At 63.1% G+C, this 22,463-nt stretch overlaps 3 protein-coding genes across 3 annotated transcripts; all 3 read left to right on the forward strand.

The window, feature by feature from the left end:
* The first annotated feature begins 679 nt into the window (after positions 1–679).
* LOC311199916 (gap junction beta-5 protein-like) lies at positions 680–3,063 on the forward strand. The gene is made up of 2 exons (XM_084274058.1): positions 680–780; positions 1,961–3,063. Exon 2 carries the CDS (start codon positions 1,985–1,987, stop codon positions 2,810–2,812), a length of 828 nt encoding a protein of 275 aa, XP_084130184.1. The 5' UTR covers positions 680–780; positions 1,961–1,984; the 3' UTR covers positions 2,813–3,063.
* An 8,299-nt stretch (positions 3,064–11,362) lies between these two features.
* On the forward strand, positions 11,363–12,553 carry GJB3 (gap junction protein beta 3; the record flags this gene model as incomplete). The annotated part of the gene is made up of 2 exons (XM_084274330.1): positions 11,363–12,120; positions 12,428–12,553. 2 exons carry the CDS (start codon positions 11,363–11,365, stop codon positions 12,441–12,443), a joined length of 774 nt encoding a protein of 257 aa, XP_084130456.1. The 3' UTR covers positions 12,444–12,553.
* Positions 12,554–16,083: 3,530 nt separating this feature from the next.
* Positions 16,084–17,115, forward strand: GJA4 (gap junction protein alpha 4; the record flags this gene model as incomplete). The annotated part of the gene is made up of 1 exon (XM_084274440.1): positions 16,084–17,115. The coding sequence occupies one exon, from the start codon at positions 16,084–16,086 to the stop codon at positions 17,113–17,115; it is 1,032 nt and encodes a 343-aa protein (XP_084130566.1).
* Positions 17,116–22,463: the final 5,348 nt, after the last annotated feature.

Raw genomic sequence — 22,463 nt, forward strand, 5'->3', positions numbered from 1 at the left:
TGCAGCAGCTCCCCTTCTGTGGACACTCACCCCTGCAGCCCCGCTCTGTGCTCCCTGCTGCACCCCAGAGCTGCGAGCTGGGGATCATGCCTCAAATGGGGGGGTGTTCTTCTTGGGGGGGCTCTAAGGCTCTGGGGATCGAGCGTAGGGGTGATGGGGAAGAGATTTGTGCCAGCTTGCGAGTGAGGGGGGCACAGGAAAAGAGGTTTAATTGATTCCCAACGAAATAAAGAGCAGTGGCCCCCTCGTCAGGAGTGGGGAGGGATAAAGGTGTTTATTTGTCATGGCCACTTATTTATCACGGTGCAAAGTTTGAGTCAAAAGGGATTATAAAGGGAGGGTTTGGCTGAGCAGCTCCTGGTGCCCCAGGGCAGCAGCTCCCAGAGCTTTGGCCACGTCAGCCCCTCAGCTCTGAGCCAGCAAGGACGGGCACGGGGAGGGTGTGGAGGGACCCCAGGCTGTGCTGGGCACCCTGCGGCACCACGCACCCCGAGCGTGCTCTCTCTCTGTGGTGCAGCACCCCTTCCCTGCACAGCAGCAGCATCAGGCCCCCACATGCTGCAGAACACCCCTTCGCCTCAGGAAACCTGGCAGCCTGCAGGACACGTGGGGATCTGCTTCAAACCTTGTCCCATCCCCCTGGGAATCTCCTCCTTGCTCCCAGGAGCCCAAGGATGACTCACGAGGCGCCGGCGCTTCTTGCACCCAGCAATGCGCTCCTGCCACAGGCAAGCACCGACCTGCAGCAGCACCGGCCTCGGCACAGGGACCCCCTCCCAGGTAAGTGCCACGAAAACACTCCCCTGCTGCAGCCCCCCGGCCCTGGCAAGGTGAGGAAGGTGTGTCTGCCATACGCCACAGAGCCCGGCCCAATGCCAGGGTGATGGGCGCATCCCGGGCTGCGTGGGGAAGGAGAAAGCTGGGGTTTGTGTGCGTGTCCCCATCCCTGGGGGGGTTCCCCAGCAATTAGGGAGCTGCTGGCTCCCATGGGGGATGCATGCCTCAGGAGCGTCTGCAGCCTCCTTGGCCCCAGAAGCAGGCAGTGGCGTGGGACAGGCTGTGTGGAGCAGTGGGATGTGTTCACCCCCAAAACGCCCCGCCAGCGAGGGGGAATCTTGTTATTTTACTGAGGGGTGAAATGTTGAAGGAGAGTTGGTGACAAAGGCAGCCCTGGAAGTCCAGCTCGTCCCTGCTGCCCTGTGCCACGTGGGGTGTGTTTATTGCAACACGGTGCAACCCAGTGTCAAAACAACCTCGGGGTCCTGGCGCTGGGATGTGCTGAGATCAGTCCGAGCTGACGAGAACTCGAGCGCTGGGTCAGCATTTCGGTGAGGCAGATCCTGTCCCCCCAGCTCACCCACTGCCTCTGCTCCATGGCGTCTCCTCGCCGTGCCGTGCTGTGCCCGGTGTGGCCTCCCCCAGCGTGGGCACCGCACGGGTCCGTGCCGGGTTCCTCCCGTGCTGCCTGGGCGGGAGAGCGGAGGCGATGGCAGATTCCAGCGATGGGAGAGGACGTGGCAGTGGAGCCCCGGAGCTGTGGGGTGAGTCACGTCCCGCCTGCTCCTATTTGTTGCCTGCCTGGGTCAGGCCTGGTAACGTAAAGCAAATGACTAACAAATACCTGTGCGGCAAGGCGAGGGATGGGGCGGGTGGTGCGGGATGGGGCTGAGCAGGGGCACGGACACGGATGGTGGCGGGCACTGCCTGAAGGATGCTTTTGCTACGGGAGAACCAGGAAGCGATGGTGGGACCCCGCAGAGGGGCAGGGTGCTCTGCAGAGACACACCGCCCAGACCAGGTCTGTGGTGGGACATTTGTCACGGCGCGTCCCCACGCGTGAGCAAAGGGCTGAGACGGTCCCCGAGGCCACCTAGGAGGGAGCGTCGGGGCACAGAGGTACCCGACGGGGATGTCTCGCTGCTGCTTTGGTGTGACGGTGTCTTCTCTCTCCCCCCCCCAGGCTCGCTAACGGGACCGGGGGACCATGAACTGGGGGGTGTTTGAAGGGCTTCTCAGCGGGGTCAACAAGTACTCCACAGCCTTCGGCCGCATCTGGCTCTCCCTTGTCTTCATCTTCCGCTTGCTGGTCTACGTGGTGGCGGCCGAGCGGGTCTGGAGCGATGACCACAAGGACTTCGACTGCAACACACGGCAGCCGGGCTGCGGGAACGTCTGCTACGACCACTTCTTCCCCGTCTCCCACATCCGCCTCTGGGCCCTGCAGCTCATCCTGGTGACCTGCCCGTCTCTCCTGGTCATCATGCACGTGGCCTACCGGGAGGCCAAGCAGCAGAGGCACCGTGCCACCGTCGGGGACGACTGCCGCCACGTCTACTCCGACCCTGGCAAGAAGCGGGGGGGGCTGTGGTGGACCTACCTGCTCAGCCTTATCTTCAAGGCTGGCGTGGACGTGGTCTTCCTCTACATCTTCTACCGCTTCTACCGGAACTACACCCTGCCCCGGCTGGTGAAGTGCGAGCTGCCCCCCTGCCCCAACGTGGTGGACTGCTTCATCTCCCGGCCCACCGAGAAGAACATCTTCACCCTCTTCATGGTGGTCACCGCCTGCATCTGCGTCGTGCTGAGCCTTGTCGAGGCCACCTACCTGATCGGCAAGCGGTGCCACGAGTGCCTCCTGGCCGGCGGTGGGGACAGCCGCTGGCACACCCAGGACTCTGCACTCTCCCACGCCGAGCCTGCAGACACAGGGGGTCAGGTTTTCCATGGGGCAGACTACAAACCCACCACAGCCTCCGTCCCTGCCACAGCATCCGGCCCCGGCACGCTGCCTGAGGAGGAGGCTCTTCCCTAGAGCTGCCCAGGGAAAGGCAGAAGGTGCTCACCTGGCCCGCACCTTCCTCCTCCTCTGTCCCCCGATGCAGGAGCGCTGGAGGTGGCAGCACCTCAGAGTCGGGCTGAGCCCAGGGGCTCTCTGCCTCTCCAGTCCTGGGGAAGGCACATTACATTGTTCTGCTGAATTTGGGGTGACCCCAGAGGATGTGCAGTCCTTGAGAGCCGACAGGGACGAGCAGCTCCGCGTGCCTCTGAACCAGGAGCAGAGTCTGGAGGTCAAGCCTGTCCCAGCTGGGCTGGCTGAGCTGGTCCTGAGCGTATCCTTGCAATGAATAAAAGTTTCTGTCCCTAAGAAGTGGTGACCACAGAGGTTGTTCTGCTCCTCGGGCACAGAGGGGAGCAGGGGGTGCATCGCCCCCAGAAAGGCATCACTCCCCAGGGCTGGGTTTGGACCAGCCATGGTGACAAACCACCAGCTCAGGTCTGCCTGAGAAAAGCCACTGAAGATCAGAAGCAGCCCCTGGAGCTGGGCACGAGTGATGGCTTTGGCTGGAGGTGGGAGCGCTGCGGCCAGGTGGGTGGTTTTTGGGGTTGCATAGGGTGTTACAGGGTCTGCACTGCCCAGGGAAAGGCTTGTCCCTGCACCCAGCAAGTCAACAGCAAAACTCCTGCTGTGTTCACTGGGCACTGGATGCAGGTGACCAAGCTTCATTATCTCCTGTAAGCCCTGGCTTCTTGATTTAAGATTGGCTGCTGGGCACTGGCAGGCATGCCCAGAGACGTGAGCATCCCTGGGGACCCAGGGGCGGCAGAGCCCTTTGCAGCCACAGGCTGCCAGGGACAGGCTGGAGGAATTCAAACCGGTCACAGACTTTCAAACCAGCTCAGAGGTGCTGGGGGAGAAGGGCCACCCAGGATGGGCTCCCACCAACCCCCCCAGGATCCCTCACCCTACATAAGCCCCACCAGTGTGTCAGGGCAGTTTCAGCCTGATGCAACTGTCATTAATTGCACTCATTAGCCAGGTGGGGACAAGAGCACGTGCTTGGTGTGGCAGCAGCGAAGCGCAGGGGCGAGGATCCGGCCAGGCAGGCAGAGCCCACTGTGGGCTGCCACCTCTTCCTGCCTGGCTGGAGCAAAACACCTGAGGAAAACAGCCAAATAAAGGAGAGGGAAGAAACACCCCAACCATTGATTAAACAATAACATTAAATGGCAGAATATGATCTGGTTTATTGCTGTAATACGTCGCGTTCTGCCGTGACTCAGGCGGCACTGCAATTTCTAAGGCCATCAACAGTAACTGAGCATTAGCTGGGATGAATAATTAACAATAATTTCATGGCAAATGCACTCGTAAGTAACATTAACACTGAACATGCAGCTCGATCTGTTGCTGGGCTGGCTTTATTTAGAGGGTGAGATTACTATTTTTCCCCTGGAGCAGCAGCAGCCCCGGCACACGCTGGCTCTGCTGCAGGGGAAGGGGCATGGGGCAGGGGGATGGATGGGGGATGGATGGGGGGATGGATGGGGGGATGGATGGGGGATGGATGGGGGATGGATGCCACTGCTGTATCCTTTCATGTCCAGGCTGTTCTCCGTGCTGGGTCGCTGCAGCTACTGCCGCTGTGCAGCACGTCTGGCCCCATGAGGCAGCTCCCAGCTGAGAGCCTGGAAAAGCTGGGCTCTCCCACAGCCCAGCCTGGGGACAGGGACCAGCTGGAGGAGGAGGAAGCAGGGGGATGCTGAGGGCAGGCAGGGCTGGAGCGATGCCGGATGGGAGGGCAGGGACCGAGCCAGTTGTCCCACAAGGGTGTGGATGGTGGAGGAGCCCCTGGGGGGGGGGGGGGGGGGGGGGGTTGCTGTCAGCAGCCTGGGACCCTCTGGGCAAACAGTGACTCCTTGTGAAGACACTGCTGAGTTTGGAGACCTCTGGGGTGGGAGAGGCCGATGGTGACATACAGGTGGCTTTCCTCTCCTCTCCTTTCAGTGAAGCTGCTCTGCTCTCAGCCTTCCTCCCCGCTGCTGCACTCGCTGGATCCTCCACCTGAGAACCTTCACTGCCAGAGCCTTTAACTTCAGAGGGTACAAGCAGCTCTTTGTGGGTGAGCCTCTGCTTTAAAGAGCCAGGGCTGGGCTGTTTGTTTCCCAGCGAGCTTGGCTGCTGCTGATCGGGGCTGTCCTGGATCAGCACAACCCAGAGGTGTTCCCTAGCCACAAGCACTGAGCTCTGCAGAGGTGAGACCCGGGGCGATGGCCCTGCCCGCACACCCCGCTTCCAGGCACCGTCCCTTGCCAGGGACCTGATCATCCAGTTGCCACTTCTTGTTGGGCTGCTTTGCTTTATCTTGCTCCGAGTGAGCATTGCAGCTGGGGGTGTCTTGTTTGTACCAGCCAGGTTCGGGATCAGTGGAGGTTGGAGGGATGAGGGGGAGGGTTTTTCGTCGCCTCTCCGATGTGTTTGGTGTGAACTGAGGTTGCCCCAAGCCGGTGCTGTGGAAATCGGGGTGCTGGAGACTGCAGCACCTCCTGGGATGCAGAGAGCTGGGTTGAGGGGCAGGGCTGGTGTCAGGGGAAAGCAAACAACCCAGGGGATGTCACAGTAACAGCTGAATATTCCCCAGGCTTTGCGGCATGAGGCAGGGGATTGCATTTCCTTTGGGGGGGAGGGGGGAGTGCTCAGAAGGACCCCCGGATTTTGGGAAGAGGGGAATTAAAACCATCACTAACTCCAGCCCAGCCAGGGAGGTGGATGGGCTCATGTGCACGGTGATGCAGGTTGGGGGCAGCCTCAGCTGCCCAGGGAGGGGCTGTTTGTACCCTTCCCAAGTACTGCCTGTTGCTGGGAACCCAGGAGAAGCTCTGATCTACACCCAGCATGCTGCCAGCTCCCAGGCTCCCACGACTCCTGCGCCCGGCGCTTGCAGGGCAGAGCTTCTCCCCAGGGACATGGCCCTGGAGCTGGACAGCCAGGGTGGCTGGGATGCTGCTGACAGGGAGCTGGGGATCAAAGGCAGGGCTGGGTGCCAGTCAAGTGCTGCCTCCTGCGATGCCCCATTTAAGACCCTTTTAAAGAGACTTTGAGTCTTTAAGGAGACTTTTGAGTTTTTCCTGCTGGTTTGGTGGCTGCCTGATCAGCTCCTCAGTCTTCTTCCTTCATGGAGGACATGAGGTGGGGGCGCTGGAAGTCCCTCTGTGTTTTCACTGTGCACATCTGGCTCTGCAGCCTGCTGTCACCCTGCTCTGGCTCAGCATGGTGACAGGCACCCCAAGCTCCTCCAAGGGCTCCCAGTGCTGAGAGACACCGAACTCCCTTGGCACCTGCACTGGATCAGTCAGCAGAGGGGTGGCAGAGGGGCTGCAGGGACTTGCCCTTCGCTGGGACGCCCAAATACCCAGCTTAGCTGCTGAAAAACTGCAAACACAGGGTGTTTCCATCCCCCACCCAACCGCCTCAGGGGAAACCTTCTGCCTGTGCCAAAAGGCACTTGGATTTTCTCTCCACAGCCATGTGATTGCTCCTGAAACGCTGAAATTGTGGACAAGAGGCTGTCAGGGGGGGGGGGAGTGGGGGGGGGGGTGGGGTGGGGGTGGGGGGTCTGGCCCCACACTTCACATACCCTTCCAGGGTTTTACCAGGATCAGGGCAAGAAATCAGAACTGCTGATGGTTCTTGACGTTTTCCTTCTCTCTGAGGTTTTTTATCTCGAAGGCCACAGCCCCCAGATTCCTGGTGCTCTAGAGCATAGCTCAGATTCCTGATGCTTCGATAGGACAGTGCAAAGGCAGCTCCTGGGTGCAGGGAGGCTCCAGACTCCTCCAGAGACCTCTTGTCCAGGATGGGGGTGCCCGTGTCTGCCCCTCCTCTGGGCTCACCCCACTCCACAACCCCAGCTCCCCCAGGGGTTTGCATTTGGTGCCCTGCCCCCCTCCCCCCCCCCCCCCCCATGGCCTCTCCCTGCCACGTCCCAGCTCAGCAAACCCCCACGGGCTTTATTTGACTTCCTGGAGTGAAACAGTCGTTGGGTGAGCTGCAGCTGCTTGTCTGCCCCGAGAGCAGGGAGCAAACCTCTCACAGCACCCAGCACCCGCCAGGGCTCTCCAAAGGTGTCCCCACGGGATGGGTGGCCCCAGCGAGGCACCATGTGGGACTCCAGGGCCTGGGGAGCTCCCAGGAAAACACAGTGATCACAGAACCACGAAATCAGGGCTGCTCCCAGGGAAGAGGCTGAGTGGAGCACCCAGCTGCCTGAGCAGGGAGGGACTGGCTCAGCTTCCTGGGAGTCACCCTGGGGACAGGGATGTGTCCCCAAGGGTCCCACGAGGACAGGGCTGGGGGCAGCTGGCAGGGCAGGGTCCTGGTGCAGTGGTCCCCACTGCCACATGGTCTGGGAAAGGTCTCATCCAGGATACCCTGGTGCTGGTGGGACAGTGTCTGCCCAGCACTGTAGGCTGGAGATACCGACGTGCTGTTGCATAACTCTTTACTAAGGCAAACTCATTAAAAAGTGGGCTATAATTGCATAACCTGTGATTCCTAGGAAGGGCTGCTGGGGGATGGGGTGAGCCCGGTGCCAGACCCCAGCTGCCTTGGTCTTGCCTGGGGCTCGCTGCCGGGTTCCGCAGCCCGGAGCCACCCGTGCGGGGGACCCAGCGTCACCAGGCTGGGGCTGCAGCCTCGCCAGCAGAGGAATCCAGCTCCTTCCATCTGGCTGCAGGACTTGACCCGCCTTGATTGTTCAACCCAAGCGTGTGTGTGCATGTGCGCTGACAAGAACCTCTCCGGGAGCTGTTTGCCAGACTCACCCAGTCACTGGGAACAGAACAAACTACCCTTCCCCTCCCCACACGCGCTCAGCGCCGCGGACGAAACCCGGGCACGCAGGAGGGTGCCCAACAGCACAGCCCAGCGAGAGCTTCCCTGCTCCGAAAGCTGCCCAGGTCCAGGCACCTCCCTCTGGCTCTTTATCGGCTGGGCAGGTACCTCCAGGGTGCTGGGGCAGGGGTGTGGGGTGCTCGCAGGGCTGCTGGGGACCTGCAGGTTGTGGGGGGAGAGGGAGCCCAGGGTGTTAATGGGGTGAAGGTGGGAGCTGCGTTGTGGCTGTGCTGGCTCAAGGTGGGGACATCACACAGTCCCATATCAGGACCCCACAGCAGTGCCGGGGTCCCCGGCCCATGGGGCTGAGCACCCTGGGGGTGTTGCAGGGGGATGGCACAGCATAGCACCCTGAGGAGCGGGAATGGACACCCCCAGCTCTGCTCCTCTGTCCCACCACCCTCCCCAGGGACCAAAAGAGGCTGAGCCCCCCCCAGAGAAGTGCACAGCCCCGCTCTGCTGTGCACCCCAGAAGGAGCCAGGCGCTTTCGGGCCCAACGCCCTGCACCCACGCAGGGCAAGACGCGCCGGTGACGCAGCGGGCTGGCACGCTGGGGGCTGGTGATGGTGCTGGGCTTCACCAGGGGCAAAGCAGCGCTGCAGGCAGAGCCCAGCACACCTGGAGCACTGCCTCTGCTCCTCCTGGATGCCGGTCAGCACCGGCTGGGCTGCGGGGCTCCCACAGCACCACACCCCGGCACCCGGCTCAGCACTGGGCTTGCATTCCCCCTCCTGCCTCATCGTGGGTCCATGGCCAGAGCCAGCGCTGGGCTGAACTGGGCAGGTGGGTGCTGGGCAGGTGGGTGCTGGGAGGTGTTGCCCGCAGGAGATGGGGGCATGGGTGTCTTGGCAGGCTGGCGAGGGGTCACTGGCCATGGGGCCACGCAGGAGCTGTGGGGCCACCACTGACACCAGCTGAGGAGGGGAAACCAGCAGCTCCCCCCTCCCGGTTTTAAAGCAAAGGGCGGGAGCACTGTGATTGCACCCTGTCCCGGCTAGCCACGGGTTTGCTGGGGAGGAGGAGGATTTCCCAGTGTCAGACAATGCAGCAAGCAGAGCCAGGCAGAGGCACAGCCCCAGCACTCAGCACACCCTGCCCCGGGACCCCAGCTCTGCTCTGCACAGCTCGGATGCCCCTCCCGGTGCATCCCTGAGCCAGCAGCAAGTTTGGGGCTTGTTGCAACTTAACCCTGACCAGGGACAGGCTCCGAGCAGCCCCAGAGGCTCTGGGCAGCACTCCAGCCTCTGATCCTTCCTTGCAGCCTCGGGACACCTCATCGTGCCGTGCAGCCCTCCCCGGATCAGGAGACCCTGAGCGCCCGTGTGCCATCGCACCCCTGGCCATGCCCCATGCTGGGCTCTTCCCACCCCACAGCCCCCGGTGAGGTGGAAGGAGCTTGAGCCTCCTCCAGGTATGTCTCTGAGGGTGCTGGGTGGGCAACGGGACGCGGCTCTTTGGGAGTGGGGATGTGAGGGTGAGGTGCTGACAGACCCCAGTGGGGAAGGGAGGAATCAGCGCTGGGGCTTGGTGAAAGCTTTCCATCTAGTTTGAGACCTGAGCTGGTTCCTGGGCTGTTCCACAACCCCAGGCATGCTCCCCAACAGCCAGGAACAGAACAAAAAAAAACCCAAACCCCACATTTTTCTTACACCAAACATCTCTTGTAGAAGGTGCAGGAATAAAATGTTGGGGCTGGAGGTATCTGGGATGTGTTCCCCCTCCCAACCCCCCCCAGAAGCATTTGCTATCTGCCTTGCCGCCTCCCCGGCCACGGCCCCAACCTGCTGGGCCAGTTGTGGCTCCCACGGCGGCGTTTCGGCACATTCTTCCTCCTGCCAGTGCTGTGGGAGCACCGAGTGCTGCAGCCCCACAGCCACAGCCCCACAGCCACAGCCCCACAGCCCCACAGCCACCCATCGCTGCAGCCCCTCAGCTGGACCATTCCTGGGCCACACGAGGAGCCAGCCCATGGCATGTCCCTGCCATCAGGCACAGGCCCACAAAACCCTGCAGCTCCTCACAAAACTGGATTAATTCTTACAAAGAGGCTGCAAAAAGTCCCCTTGGAGCATTACTGGTGCTCAGCTCTGTCCTCCGAAGGCTCAGCCTGCCCTGCTCGCTTTGGGATCGGGGGTGCTTTGCTCTGGTCTTCACCCACACACTGCAGCCCTCCCCCCACCCCATCCCCATGTTGCTCAAAGCAACTCCTGAAAAGCCAGCGGGGTGGGGAAGGATCCAGCCCATCCGTCCTGTGAAGCCCGCTCCCAGGGGAAACACCTTCCCAGCACGGAGCCAAGAGCTGCCAGCTCAGCTCTGGGTATCAGTCACCCAGGGTTTGTACAGCAGGAGAGCTGCGGGTGAGGCTCAGCATGACACCCTCCTCTCACTGGGGCAGCCCCGGGGCTGAGCTGTGGAGCTGGTTTGGCTGACACCCAGCCTCAGGGTGCCGGCAGCGGGGTGCCGGCCAGGGCGACTGGGAGACGACACTCAGGGACTGTCGCTTTCAGCAGCCCCACTCTCACCAGTGCTTGGGCTGCCTTGGGCGTCACCTGAGAGAGAGAAAACCAGTCTCTGGCCTGTCCCAGCATCCCAGCGCTGCAGCAGCTGCTTCCCCTTCGGCTCTCAGCATTAGCAAAGCAGAGCAGCCAGTTTTACCCATGGAGAAACTGAGGCTGGGGGAAGGCTGGGACCAGCTGGGACCAAGCCTGAGATCCCCTGGGATTGTCTCCATCCTGCTAGTGGAGGTTATGCAGGGGAGCATGGCTGAGCCACACCAAACCCTAGGGAGGCAAGAGGATGAGCCTAGGGGGCACAGACTGGGACCTGTGCTGGTTGGGTGCTGCACCCCACGAGTTGCTGGCAGGGCACCAGGGATCCATCCTGCCATCCATCAGCACGTGCACCCCTGGGCAGACGGGGAGAAGGAAGATGCATTTTGGGATGGAAATCCACTGCTGGCCCCTCCTGCCCCATCCCAAGAGACCTGCCAGCTGGCAGGGCTGGTGGCCACGCAAACCTTTGCTCTGCTGACACGCTGAGCTGACCCTGCGTGTGGGTCCTGACCCGCTCCAGGCTACTGCGCTGCCAGTTCACACCGAGCTGTGCAATCAGCCCAGGGGCTCGGTGGCAGGAACGTGGCCGGGTGGTTCATCCCTCACCACAGAGCCTCCTTCAGAAGGAAGTGCAGAGAGATTGAGTCACCTCTGACTCACCAGGAAAGTGTGGGGCTGGGCTTTACCGTCTAGAGAGGGATGGTCCCTCCACCCCAAATGTCTGTAATGCCATGGGGGGCAGAGGCTTAGAATCACAGAATCACAGGCTGGGCTGGGTTGGAAGGGACCCCAAGGGTCACAGAGCTCCAACCCCCTGCCACAGGCAGGGACACCAACCTCCAGGCCTGGAGCTACACAAGGTTGCCCAGGGCCCCATCCAACCTGGCCCTGAACACCCCCAGGGATGGGGCATCCACCCCCTCTCTAGGCAGCCCCTTCCAGCCCCTCACCACTCTCTCTGCACAGAACTTCCCCCTAATACCTCATCTCCCCCTTCCCTCCTTTAGAGTCTGGGAGGACAATGAGATTAAGAGCAGCAAGAGAGGAGCTGCCCTGCGGCCGCGGCCCACTCTGCCTGTTCACCTGCCGCTTCTGTTGCTCTCTCAGGTTGGGTGACTCCGGCCTGCGCCGGCCGCCATGGATTGGAAGACGCTGCAGGCCCTGCTCAGCGGGGTCAACAAGTACTCCACAGCCTTCGGCCGCATCTGGCTCTCCGTGGTCTTCGTCTTCCGGGTGCTGGTCTACGTGGTGGCGGCTGAGCGCGTGTGGGGAGACGAGCAGAAGGACTTCGACTGCAACACGCGGCAGCCGGGCTGCACCAACGTCTGCTACGACCACTTCTTCCCCATCTCCCACATCCGCCTCTGGGCCCTGCAGCTCATCTTTGTCACTTGCCCTTCCCTCCTGGTCATCATGCACGTGGCCTACCGGGAGGACCGGGAGAAGAAGAACCGGGAGAAGAATGGGGAGAATTGCCCCAAGCTCTATAGCAACACGGGCAAGAAGCACGGCGGGCTGTGGTGGACCTACCTGTTCAGCCTCTTCTTCAAGCTTATCATAGAGATCCTGTTCCTCTACCTCCTCCACAAGATGTGGGACAGCTTTGACCTGCCACGGCTGGTCAAGTGCACCAACGTGCAGCCCTGTCCCAACACCGTGGACTGTTACATCGCTCGGCCAACCGAGAAAAGGGTCTTCACCTATTTCATGGTCGGAGCCTCCTCCATCTGCATCGTCCTCACCGTCTGTGAGATCTTCTACCTCATCTTCAAGCGGTTTGTGCGCAACGTGCGGAAGTGGAAGAAATCCACCAAGCGCTCCGTCAGCTACAGCAAGGCCTCCACCTGCCAGTGCCACCTCAAGGCGGAGGAGAAGGACAACAAGCCCCAGACTAGGTGTGTGGCAGCCCTACGGGCCCCGGCTCCCAACCTGACTGCCGTCTGACCGGGCACTGGGAGGGGGAGAGGGAGGGACACGTGTCCGGGGATGGCTGGCCACAGAGGTGGCCGCCGGTGATGCCACCAACCAGACTCTTCAGCCGGGACCTCGATGGCTCAAAAGGGGAGGGGGACACATCACGGGAACTCTCCTGCCTGGGTCTGCGGGCACGTCCCTGAGTGTCCCAGCAGCAGGGACACGCTGGGCGGCAGGTGGGTGCTGGCTGCCCGTGGGCATGCCTGAGGGTGTCTGTTCTTTCCACAGAGGAGAGGAGCTGTGAGCTCGCCCGTCCCGGCCGGTTCGCCTTCCCCTTGGCCCAGCAGCTTTTCAAGCCTGCCAAGCCCCCCAGCCCTCGAGAGTCGACCCGTGTGAATAATGACTAAACCCAACAAACTAAAGTTCCCTGAGAGGGGCCCATGGGTGCCCGAGCAGATGCAGGTAAGGCGAGGGCAGCCCCAGCTCTGTCAGCTGCATGTGGTGGTGCCGTAGGGCTTGGACATCGCTCTGCCCAGCAGCCAGTCCCTGTCACAGCAACTGGTGCTGTGTGACCCATCAGAGAGCCCAACCAAAAGCTGTGAGGGGTGAAACCATTCAGCTTGGAGGGCACAGGGGACTGGGGCTGACAGGAGGGAGCCTGAGGGCTCCCATGTCCCAACAGCTTCTTGTGGGTCCTCCAGCTCTGCTGCTCCCACGCCAGGTACAAACACACCGGTCAGGGCTGGTGTCACCCAGCACAGTGACAGTCCCTGAGAAGGGGCAGGAGAAGCTTTTCCCCCTTTGCTGATACCCTGCCCAGCTGCTTTGCTGGCGCTGCCGCTCCCCCCGGTGCCTTTTGCCCACCCTCCCCTCAGACAGACGCCTCACACACAGCATCAGCTACAGATCCAAAGGGACAGTGAGCAGATCTGCTCCAGGGACTGGGAAGACGACATGGATTTGCAGAGGTCATCCAGGAGCCTGTAGATGGGTGTTCTTCACTCCCACTCAAGCCAGGGCAGCACAGGTCGAGCCCCTGGTCGGTGTGCCCAGCTCTGCCTGCTCCACGTCCTCTCAGCTCATCACGTGCCACTAAACTTTGATCCACCAGAACCGCACACTGTTCCCCAAGGAAATCAAGGAGGGATCAGCATGAATTATTTACTAAAGCTTGATAAATACTGCAATAAATAGAAATTATTTCCATTTAATCTCTCCTTAAGCAGCGCTACACAGCGGGTCTGCTGGTGCCCTGGCCAACTGCGTTTCCAGCTCTGTGCCCCCCACCCACACTCCCCCAGACCCATGGTCGTGTCATGGCATGCACTGACAGTGTCGGGGCTCAGGCTGCTGTGAGAGGCCGTGACAGCGATGCCCATATCTCCAGGAGGGTTACGTGTCTCTGTGCCAAGACACATAAAAGGTGCTTCCAGCACAGGATGTTCTCATGGGCACCCCAGCACTCTGTCACCAGCCCTGGGCATGGGGCAACCTCAGCCAAAAGAAACATGCTCCAGGAAGCTGAACAGCACAAGGTGTCCGGCTGGGAAGCGGCTCTGGCACCAGCACTGGGGGGCTGCTTTGGGAAACCTGCTTTGGGACACCTCACCGGGGGCTGTGCTGGGTACGGTCCTCCTGGCAGGTAAAGAAACAAGGGAGGGGGCACATCTGAGGGTGAGGGCAGCTCTGGTTCTTAGCGGTTTTGGGGCAGCCATGGAGCACTGGTGGGGCACTGGGCATCGCTGGGGACAGGCACTGCGAGGGGGGCCACAGCCTGGGAGATGGTGATGGGGGAAGCAGTGCCTCGCGGTGTGCTGGCTGGGAGATGGGCGCTGCGCTCCGCAGAGCGCTGGTGCTGCGGTGCAGGGACACGTGGGCGTCACTCGGGGCAGGGCAACCCTTTCCTATTAAACATAACAAGGCTGCTCCGGCGCTGCCCAGCACGGCCCGCGAAGAGGAAATGCCGCGTCTCGGGGCTGGAGGGGCGGCAGCTCCCAGTTGTGTGTGCGGACTGGCCCAGTTTCTGGTTTCGACAGCCCCGGCCCCTCGCCCCGTGCAGCTCACACCGAGTGTGCCAGCCCTTTGCGGACAGCGGGTGCACAGGGGGGTTGCCAAGCTCCCCCCCGCCCCCGCCCCAAGTCAGCAGGATTTAACCCTATACATAAAATACCAGCACCCGCCCGGCCGCTGTCCCCGCTCCTTACCGCCCCCCCCCAGCCCCGCCCGAGCCCCCCGACAGCAAAGCCCCGCTGAGAACCTGATGGCGGGTCCCAGCCCCCGGACCCCGGGCGCAGCTCAGCCCAGGGCCCGGGGACGCGGCGGGCTCCGGTGTGGCTCCAGCACCACCCAGCGCCCGTCGCGCCTCACGGACCCGCGGCGGGACCCGCCGAGCGCCGCTGGAGCCGCACGGCCGGAGCGGGCAGGGGACGGAGCATCCCCGGGGCGCGTCCCCAGCCCCGGTACCCTCCGCCCGTGGTGCGGGCAGCAGAAGGGCGGCGGCTTTCGGGGCGCGCAGAGGGGTGACTTGCTGAGGGTCCCACCCGTGGGTCCGCACATCACGGGCGGGACCCTCCCTCGGCGCCCCCCGGCTCAGCGGGTTTGTCCCGGTGCCGCAGCCGGGCACGGGCGGTGCCGGGCACCGGGCGGTTCCCGCGCAGGGACACCCGGGCTTCCCCGCGCAGCCCCCGCCGGCTTCCCACCGGCTTCAGCCCCGACGGGCCGCCGCTGGCCCCGGGGGTCCCCGCAGGGCGGTGCTCCGCGGACCCACCGCCCCCACCCCGCCCCGCCGGGGCCGCCCCCTCGAGCGGGGGCAGCGGGACGGGGCGGCCCCGCACACCTGCGGCACGTCGTAAGCCCCGGCCCCCCGGTTTCCTGCCCGCGCTCCTCCCCCGGCTCCCCCGGGCCCCGCACGGCCAGAGCCGCCCGGCCCGGCCCGGCCGCTCACACCCAGCGCGGCCCGAGCCAGGCGGGACGTGCCCGGCGCGGCGGAGGTGAGTGAGCGGCGCCCGGACCCCGGCGGCTGCGGCCACCCCCGCGGCATCGGGCACCGCTCGGGGACACGGCGCTTGGGGACAGGGGGCACCCCCACCGCTGGCACCCGCTGTCTGTCTGCCTCGGGCACCCTTCGCTGCCTGCACCGCTCTGCTTCGGACCCCCCAGCCCCCGCACCCACCGCGGGTGGGTGTCCCTTTAACGGCCCGGCTGACACCTCTGACTGCTTAATTGGCAGAGGTTAATTAGGAGCCCGGGCTGCGAGTGCTTCATTTCTCCCAGCGGGGCTGCAGGGCTGAGCTCCGGGCTGGGTTTGCTGGGAGGCGGCCGGGGGCCCGGGAGCGGCAGCGGGTCCGTGTGCGGTGAGTGGTCTGCGGGGTGAGCGGGGAGCGTGCTGCGGGGGGTGCCATCGCCCCACAGCAGGGGAGCTGCTTGGGAACCCGCCCATGGGTTTGGGGTGGATGGGCGGCTGCTGTACCCCAGGGGTTTGAGCTGCCCCTCCTGTGACCCTGCTGCTCCGGTTTTGGGGAGAGCTGGGGCAGTGCTCTGTTGAAGAGGCAAATCTGGGTGGCTCCTGCGAGCCTCTGCTGTGGTCCTGATCTCCCAGCGCAGCCCCAAACCAGCCCTTTGCTGCGGGCTGTCCCCAGCATGGCACCACGAGGTGTGGGTGCTGCTGGGGGAGGTGAAGCCCTTCGCTGCCTCTTCTTCCCCAGCCTCGTGTTTTTGTAGTGGGCTCAGAAATCCTGCCTGGCTTCACTGCCCCAGGTTGGGGTGCTCCTTGGTGGGTTTGCTGAGATCCTGGGCAGAGCAGCTGTGTCCTGGGAAAGCCTGGGGCTTAGGTAGCCCTGTCTGCCCTGGGTTCTCCAGCATGGAAATAGAGAATTGACTTGGTTATTGACTTGGTTTCCCTTCCCTCCTCTCTCTGCTGGTAGAGGCACAAGGTTCCCTGGAAGATGGGCGACTGGGGCTTCCTGGAGAAGCTGCTGGACCAAGTCCAGGAGCACTCGACTGTGATCGGGAAGATCTGGCTCACTGTGCTCTTCATCTTCCGCATCCTCATCCTGGGCTTGGCTGGGGAGTCCGTCTGGGGGGACGAGCAGTCGGACTTCGTGTGCAACACCAAGCAGCCAGGCTGCACCAACGTCTGCTATGACAAAGCCTTCCCCATCTCCCACATCCGTTACTGGGTGCTCCAGTTCCTCTTCGTCAGTACCCCAACCCTCATTTACCTTGGCCATGTCGTCTATCTCTCCCGGAAGGAGGAGAAGCTGAAGCAACAGGAGAGTGAGCTTCGGGCTATACACAGCAAGGACCCCAAGATCGAGCAGGCCCTGGCAGCTGTGGAGAAGAAGATGTCCAAGATCTACATGACTGAGGACGGGCGGCTCAAGATCCGCGGGGCGCTGATGTGGACGTACATCATCAGCGTGATCTGCAAGAGCATCTTTGAGGCTGGCTTCCTTGTTGGCCAATGGTACCTGTATGGCTTCTCCATGGTGCCCCGCTACGTGTGCAAGAGGGACCCCTGTCCTCATCAGGTGGACTGCTTCATCTCTCGCCCTACCGAGAAGAGCATCTTCATCATCTTCATGCTGGTGATGGGCCTGATCTCCCTAATCCTGAACCTCCTGGAGCTTTTCCACCTCTGCTGCAAGAACCTGCTTAGCAACATCAAGAAAGTCTCTGTGCCCACCAGCCCAAGCAGGGACGCCTTCGCTGACGACATGGTCTCAGGCCCCTACCCGCCCAAGCACTACCCCTTCCTGCCCATGGCCGAGAGCCACATGCCGCCCTACCAGGCCTACAACAAGCTCTCCAGCGAGCAGAACTGGGCCAACTATCACAACGAGGAGAACCTGGCTCTGGGCAGTGGCAACAGGCCTCTGTCGGACCCCTACGCCCCCAGGGCTGCTGAAGCCCCCACCCCGGAGGAGAAGCTGTGCAGCCGTCCCGGGAGCTCAGCCTCCAAAAAGCAGTACGTTTAGTGCCGGGCTGGCCCCGGCTGGCCGAGGGCACCTTCCACAGCCCCTCGTGCCTGCAAAGGTGCTGGCCATGGGTGGGCAGCTGCCTCCTGCCTGGTGCTGTACCCAAGTCTCCCGTCCGGAGGCTGTGCCCGCAGAGACCTGCCCATCCCGGGGATGCGATGCTCGGGAGCAGGGCTGAGCGCTGCCCTGGACCCAGCCTCCGCTCCCCCCAGTTTTCTGCACAGACCCTGCAAGGAAGGAAACGGCCAGAAAAGTTCCCCAGGACAGCGTGTCCCATGTGCCTTGCCATGGGAAAGGGAGAAATCCCCAGGGCCACAGGGCTGGGAACAGGCTGTCCCCGAGGCTGCTCGGGAGGCTGCTGCCCCGGGGGACCCGTGGCTCAGCCGGACCTCGGTGCTTGGCGCAGCCCCCGCCGGCGTGAGAGCCGAGCGTGCGGCCGTGGGAAGCCGCTGGGGAGGGATGGGGGGAACGGGGCTGGGGGCAGCGCTGCCGGATGGATCCTGGCTACCAGCCCTGTCCTGTTCCTGTGACACGGATGGGAGGCAGCAGGGCCCGCAGCTCCTGCCTAGGGTTTGTGTCTGGAGCTGCCCCCTTCCCCGGGGGGGTGGGGGTTGAGCCAGCAGCAGCTGGGACTGACCCTGACGGGTCACCGCTCGGGTGCTGCGGGGCGTGCGAGCCCCCCCTCGCCTCCTGGCCCCGGACCCTTTCCCATGTGATGTGTGTCTCTAAGTTATTTTTAACTGTCTGAGCGTGGAGCTTTCTGCCTTAAAGGTGCAGTTGTGCAGGGAAGTTGGGGAGCTGTGTCCAGCCTGGGCTGCACACCCCTGAGCCCTGAGGGTTTGTGGGGGGCAGGAATTAGCCTGGCAGCCTCTGGTTTGGGGGGGGTTGGTTTTATTACTTTGCACTAGTCATCTCCTGCTGTGAGCTGAGGTGCTGGGGGGGTGGGGGGCACAGACCAAAGAACCAATGGCTGCCATGACAACGGTTGCCCCAACTTCCCTGAGTGATGCTGTGAACCGGGACGGTCGCGCTGTGACGGAGGGACTGTTGGTCCTGTGTGACCGAGACGCGGGTGTGGGGTGTGGGTGCTGCCCTCAGTGCTGTTTCCTTCCCCCCACAGCCCCCCGGGCAGGGTCAGTGTTGCCTCTTGTTGAATAAAGCTGGATGAGTGCTGAAGGTGCAGCGTGGTGTGCCTGTGCTCTGCGCAGCTGCCGGGGGGAGGGTGGGCGAGAGTTTGGGGCTAAGGGAGAGGGAAACCCCCTCCTGTGGGTGCTGGGGGGAGCATGGGGCTGAGCGTGGCACTGAGTTCCCATCATGTCAGTGCCACTTGCCCTCCTAAACCACAGCCCTCCCTGCTCTGGTGTCCTGTCCCCTGGGCTGGAGCAGAGCAGGGCGCTGCAGCCATCCTCCCCGCTGCAAGATAAACCCCACGCAGGGCTGTGGAGCTGCTGGGGCTGTATAATAGGTGGAAATGAGCTGCAGATAAAGGCACACAATGCGCCTGGGACTGTTGTTTATGTTCTCTGGCCAAGCCAGCCCAGGGCAGAGCCTGCTCTATGCTAAGGGCCTCTTCAGCAAGGGTGGGACAGGCTAAAAATACCCTGGAGAAAATGAAATATGGGTGATACAGGGTGATATCGCTGCCATCGGCCACTGGAGGAAGTGGAGAGGGAGGCACCGCTCTGTGCTGCCCTGGGAGCAGACCCAGGGCTGGCGGCTGAGCCCTTGGCTCCTGTCCCTGCTGGGGTGCCAAATCCCCTGGGGTGAGGGTCTGGGGGTGCGTGCTGTCAGCTCTTAGCCACCCCCCCCCCCCCCAGCACCATCCATGAGGTCGCTGGGGCAGATCCCCCCTGGAGAGACCCTGCCCTGTGTCCCTCCATCTCTAGAGGCACCCTGCCCAGCTCCTGATGATGCCCGATGGGGACCCCCTGGTGCTTCCCAGTGCAATGAGGGACCCACAGCCCAATGCTCACCAGGCAGCAGCAGAGCTGCAAAGCCCCAGGGTGCTGCAGCTTCCAGGGGAGAGCAGCTCAGCCAGGAGGAAGTGCCCGTGTGAGAGGTAACGGAGCAGTCGCACTGTGTGTTTACCGGCCGGCAGCGCTCCCCCCTCACCTCCCAGCTCCTGGGCTGATGTTTTTGTTGGCACCAGGGGAGCATCAGGCTTTTCCAAACATCCCTACAAGGTGGAAAACAAAGACAGCCCAGAGCCCCCTTTGCCTGGACACGGTGCCCAGCCACGGGTGCTGCACAAACGTGGCTCTCTGGCCCCTGCTATTGTTCCCGTGTTGTGACAAGGCGGCTCAGGGCTGTTGGTGTGACCCCCACGCCACCAGGACCTGGCCAACAACAACAGCAAAGGGCTCACCTGAGCTGGGGAGGGGACAGCAGCCGTGACCAGTGCTGGCAGCAGCCCCCAGAAGGCAGGGGGGTGGCTCTTAGGCAAATAAAAGTTTGGAGCTGATAAGGGTGCAGGCTGGTGGGGTGAAGCCCTCTGGCACAGCCCGGGGACAGATAGCAGCCAGCCGGACACCGCTGCCTGTCTCACACCTCCGTGTTCCCTCCTGAGTAAACAGGCCCCTCCGGTCCCTTTCTGGGAACTCCTGGCCCTGTATAGCCACACTGAGCCCTGTGGTGACACAGCCTGGGGGCTGCTGCTCCCCACGGGCCATCCCTGGCACCCAGCTCTGGGTCCAGTTTTGGGATAACAGGCAGCCAGCACGGCCCTGAGTATGTGCTGTGATGTGATGGCACTGGGACCCCCAGGACCCACCCAGCTGGGGTGGCAGCAGCACCCTGGGTACCCCCATGGAGTGTTCCTGAGGCCACTCGCAGGCTGTGACACCCCCCCCCCCCATCACCCTCAGCATGGGTTTTGGGTGAGGGCAGCTTATGTACCCCCACCTAAGAGCCCTGTGGGGTTTATCCCAATACTTCCCAAGGCCCATCCACGTCCCTCCGTGCCAGGCTGCCTTCCTCAGCAGGGTGCAGGCAGCACCCTGGGGCTGCTCCCACAGCCTTGGCTCCTGGAAGAGAGTGCCCAGGGAGAAAGGTGCCATGGTGAAGGTGCAGAAAGAAGAGGTGGAGAGGTGGACAGACGGATTGGTGGGTGCCTGAGGCTGGGACTGCTCAGGTGTGGGGTGTCCCTGGATGCAGGGCCAGCACCGCTGCGCGCCAGAGGTTTGGGAGGATGGTTGGAGGGGGCAAAGGGGGGTTGGATGCGCAGAGCTTCCCATGTCAGGAAAGGCTCTGGGGTGGCTCTGCCAGTCCCAGGGGGGCCACATGCTCCCCAGGACCCCAATTCCTGCTGGGGACCTCGCTCTGCTGCCAGAGCCTGCACCAAACCCTGCCCCACGGCTGTGGGTTTACAGGGAGGTTCCTCTTCCCAGTTAGGCCCAGTCCATGCTGGAGCCCCCCTGCACTCCTCAGGGCTGCAGGAGAGGAGCTGGAGGGCTGTGGCAGCGTGTCCTGCCTGGAAGGCTCTGCCCAAGGCGCTGGCCAAGCACCAAGGAGTTTATTTTTAAGTTTTCCCAGCAAGTGCCTAAATCCGACCCACGCACAGGAAGAGCTGCAGCGGGAGCAGCATCACAGCTCAGAGGGGAGGGAGGGCAGGAGGCTGGGCAGGGGGTGCCAACTGGGGCCACAGCAGGGCCCCCCCCAGTCCAAGTGGGGCCCCATCCATGCCCAGGGCTCTGCCCACAGCTGCCCCACACCCCATTTCCCCACACACCCCCCCCCCAGCATTCCCCTGGGGACAGGGCCAGGCACAGACCCTGACCCCCAGCACACTGCTCCTCAGCACCCACCATCAGTAACACCAAACCAGGGACAATCCTGACCACAGGTGCAAAGAAGGGAAAGCAGACCCCAAACAGTGTTCCCCCCCCCCCCCGTGCCCCCCCAGGCCCATCCCCGGTGTGGGGTTATATTTAGCCCTCCACGCGCGGGCAGAGACAATGCGGCCCCGTGTGAGAACTGGGGTGGGAGGAAACGCGCTCAATGGCCCCAACAACTTCCCGCATCCTGACATTGTCCCTCCCCTCTGGCTGCTTCCTTGTGTGGAGGCAACAGGACCATGGCACCCAGCACCCTGTGCCCACCCCGGGCTGGGTTCTGCCCCTGCCCATGGCTCAGGGCATCGTCCTGGTGCAGCGCCAGGAGGGCAGAAACTGCTGCCCATACGCTCAGGGGGTTCTCTTGGTGATGGGGGGAGTGAGTTGGTCTAAAAGCAAGGAGCTGCAATGGCCTGGGGGTGCTGGGGGTGGGGATGCAGCCAAGCTGGGAGCAGGCACCCCCAAGGGCTGCAGGGGACATGCCAAGGGGACGTGCAGTTTGGGGTCTAGAGCAGCTGGGGTGAGCACGGTCTGTGTCCCCAAGCTGCAGGTCCCGGGTGCCTTGGGGTGACTGCACAGCTCCAGGACAGGACACAGGAGTGTGAGACCCCCCCCAGTTGCCCCCAACCGAGCCCCCTGCACTGCCCAAAACTCTGCTCTGGGCCTTGCAGAGAGGGGACAGGGTGACCCTGCTCAGCCCTCGTGTCACCGCAGGGTCAGCGTGTCCCCAGCCCGCGCAGCTGAAGCGTCCCCGCTCTGAGCCAGCCGGATGCCCAGGTGTGCCGAGCCGTGCCGAGCCGTGCCGGGGGGGCTCTCACCGCCCCTGCTTGCACAGCAGCTGCCCCAGTCCCTTGGGCCAAGCCCCAGTGAGCTGGGGTACAGCTCATGTCCGTCCCCACCACAGTCCCGGCTCGCTCCCTGCATCCTGCCTCCGGAAAATGCCACCTGCTCCTCTCACAAGCTGTTCCTGAGGGACCCCCGGGAGCAAACCCAGCCCTGGGAAGGGCAGGGGGTCAGCCTGGGAGCTGCAGCTGCCCTCAGAGTCGTCAGGGAGGATGCAGCAAGGCAGCAGGGCTCTGCCAAGAGCACAGCAGCCAGCTTGCTCCCCCTGAGCCTGGGGCACGGCCAGGGCACGCTGGGCAGGGATGGGCAGCGCTGCTGGAGCTGCTGGAGTGAATCCCTGCCCTGCAGCACCGTGCAGCCGCAGCCAGTCCCAGCCAGGGACTGCCCACAGCCAGACAGGCCCTGGGAGGATGCTGCCTTGTAGAAGGGACTCCCTGCCTGGGGGACAGGCTTCCCCCGTGCTGCTGGCACAGCTCCACTGCGCTCCGGCTGCAGTGCCGGGCTGTGTCGTGCTGGGAACAGCTGGATGTGCCGGCTCAGACCAAGAACCGGTGCTTGAGCGGCCGTGTGGAGGCTTGGGAAGCCAGGTGGTGTGGGGCTGGGGGGTTTTTTTTGGCCATCATGGTTCATTCAGTCCAGCTTCCTCTCACTCCTCATGCACCACTGTGGCTGCTC

The sequence above is a fragment of the Gallinula chloropus genome (assembly GCF_964237585.1).
Source record: "Gallinula chloropus genome assembly, chromosome: 22".
Taxonomy (NCBI): Eukaryota; Metazoa; Chordata; class Aves; order Gruiformes; family Rallidae; genus Gallinula; species Gallinula chloropus.

Bases quoted from the DNA above. Each gene is read 5' to 3' on its own strand.
- LOC311199916 (XM_084274058.1), top strand. From the start codon at position 1,985: ATGAACTGGGGGGTGTTTGAAGGGCTTCTCAGCGGGGTCAACAAGTAC.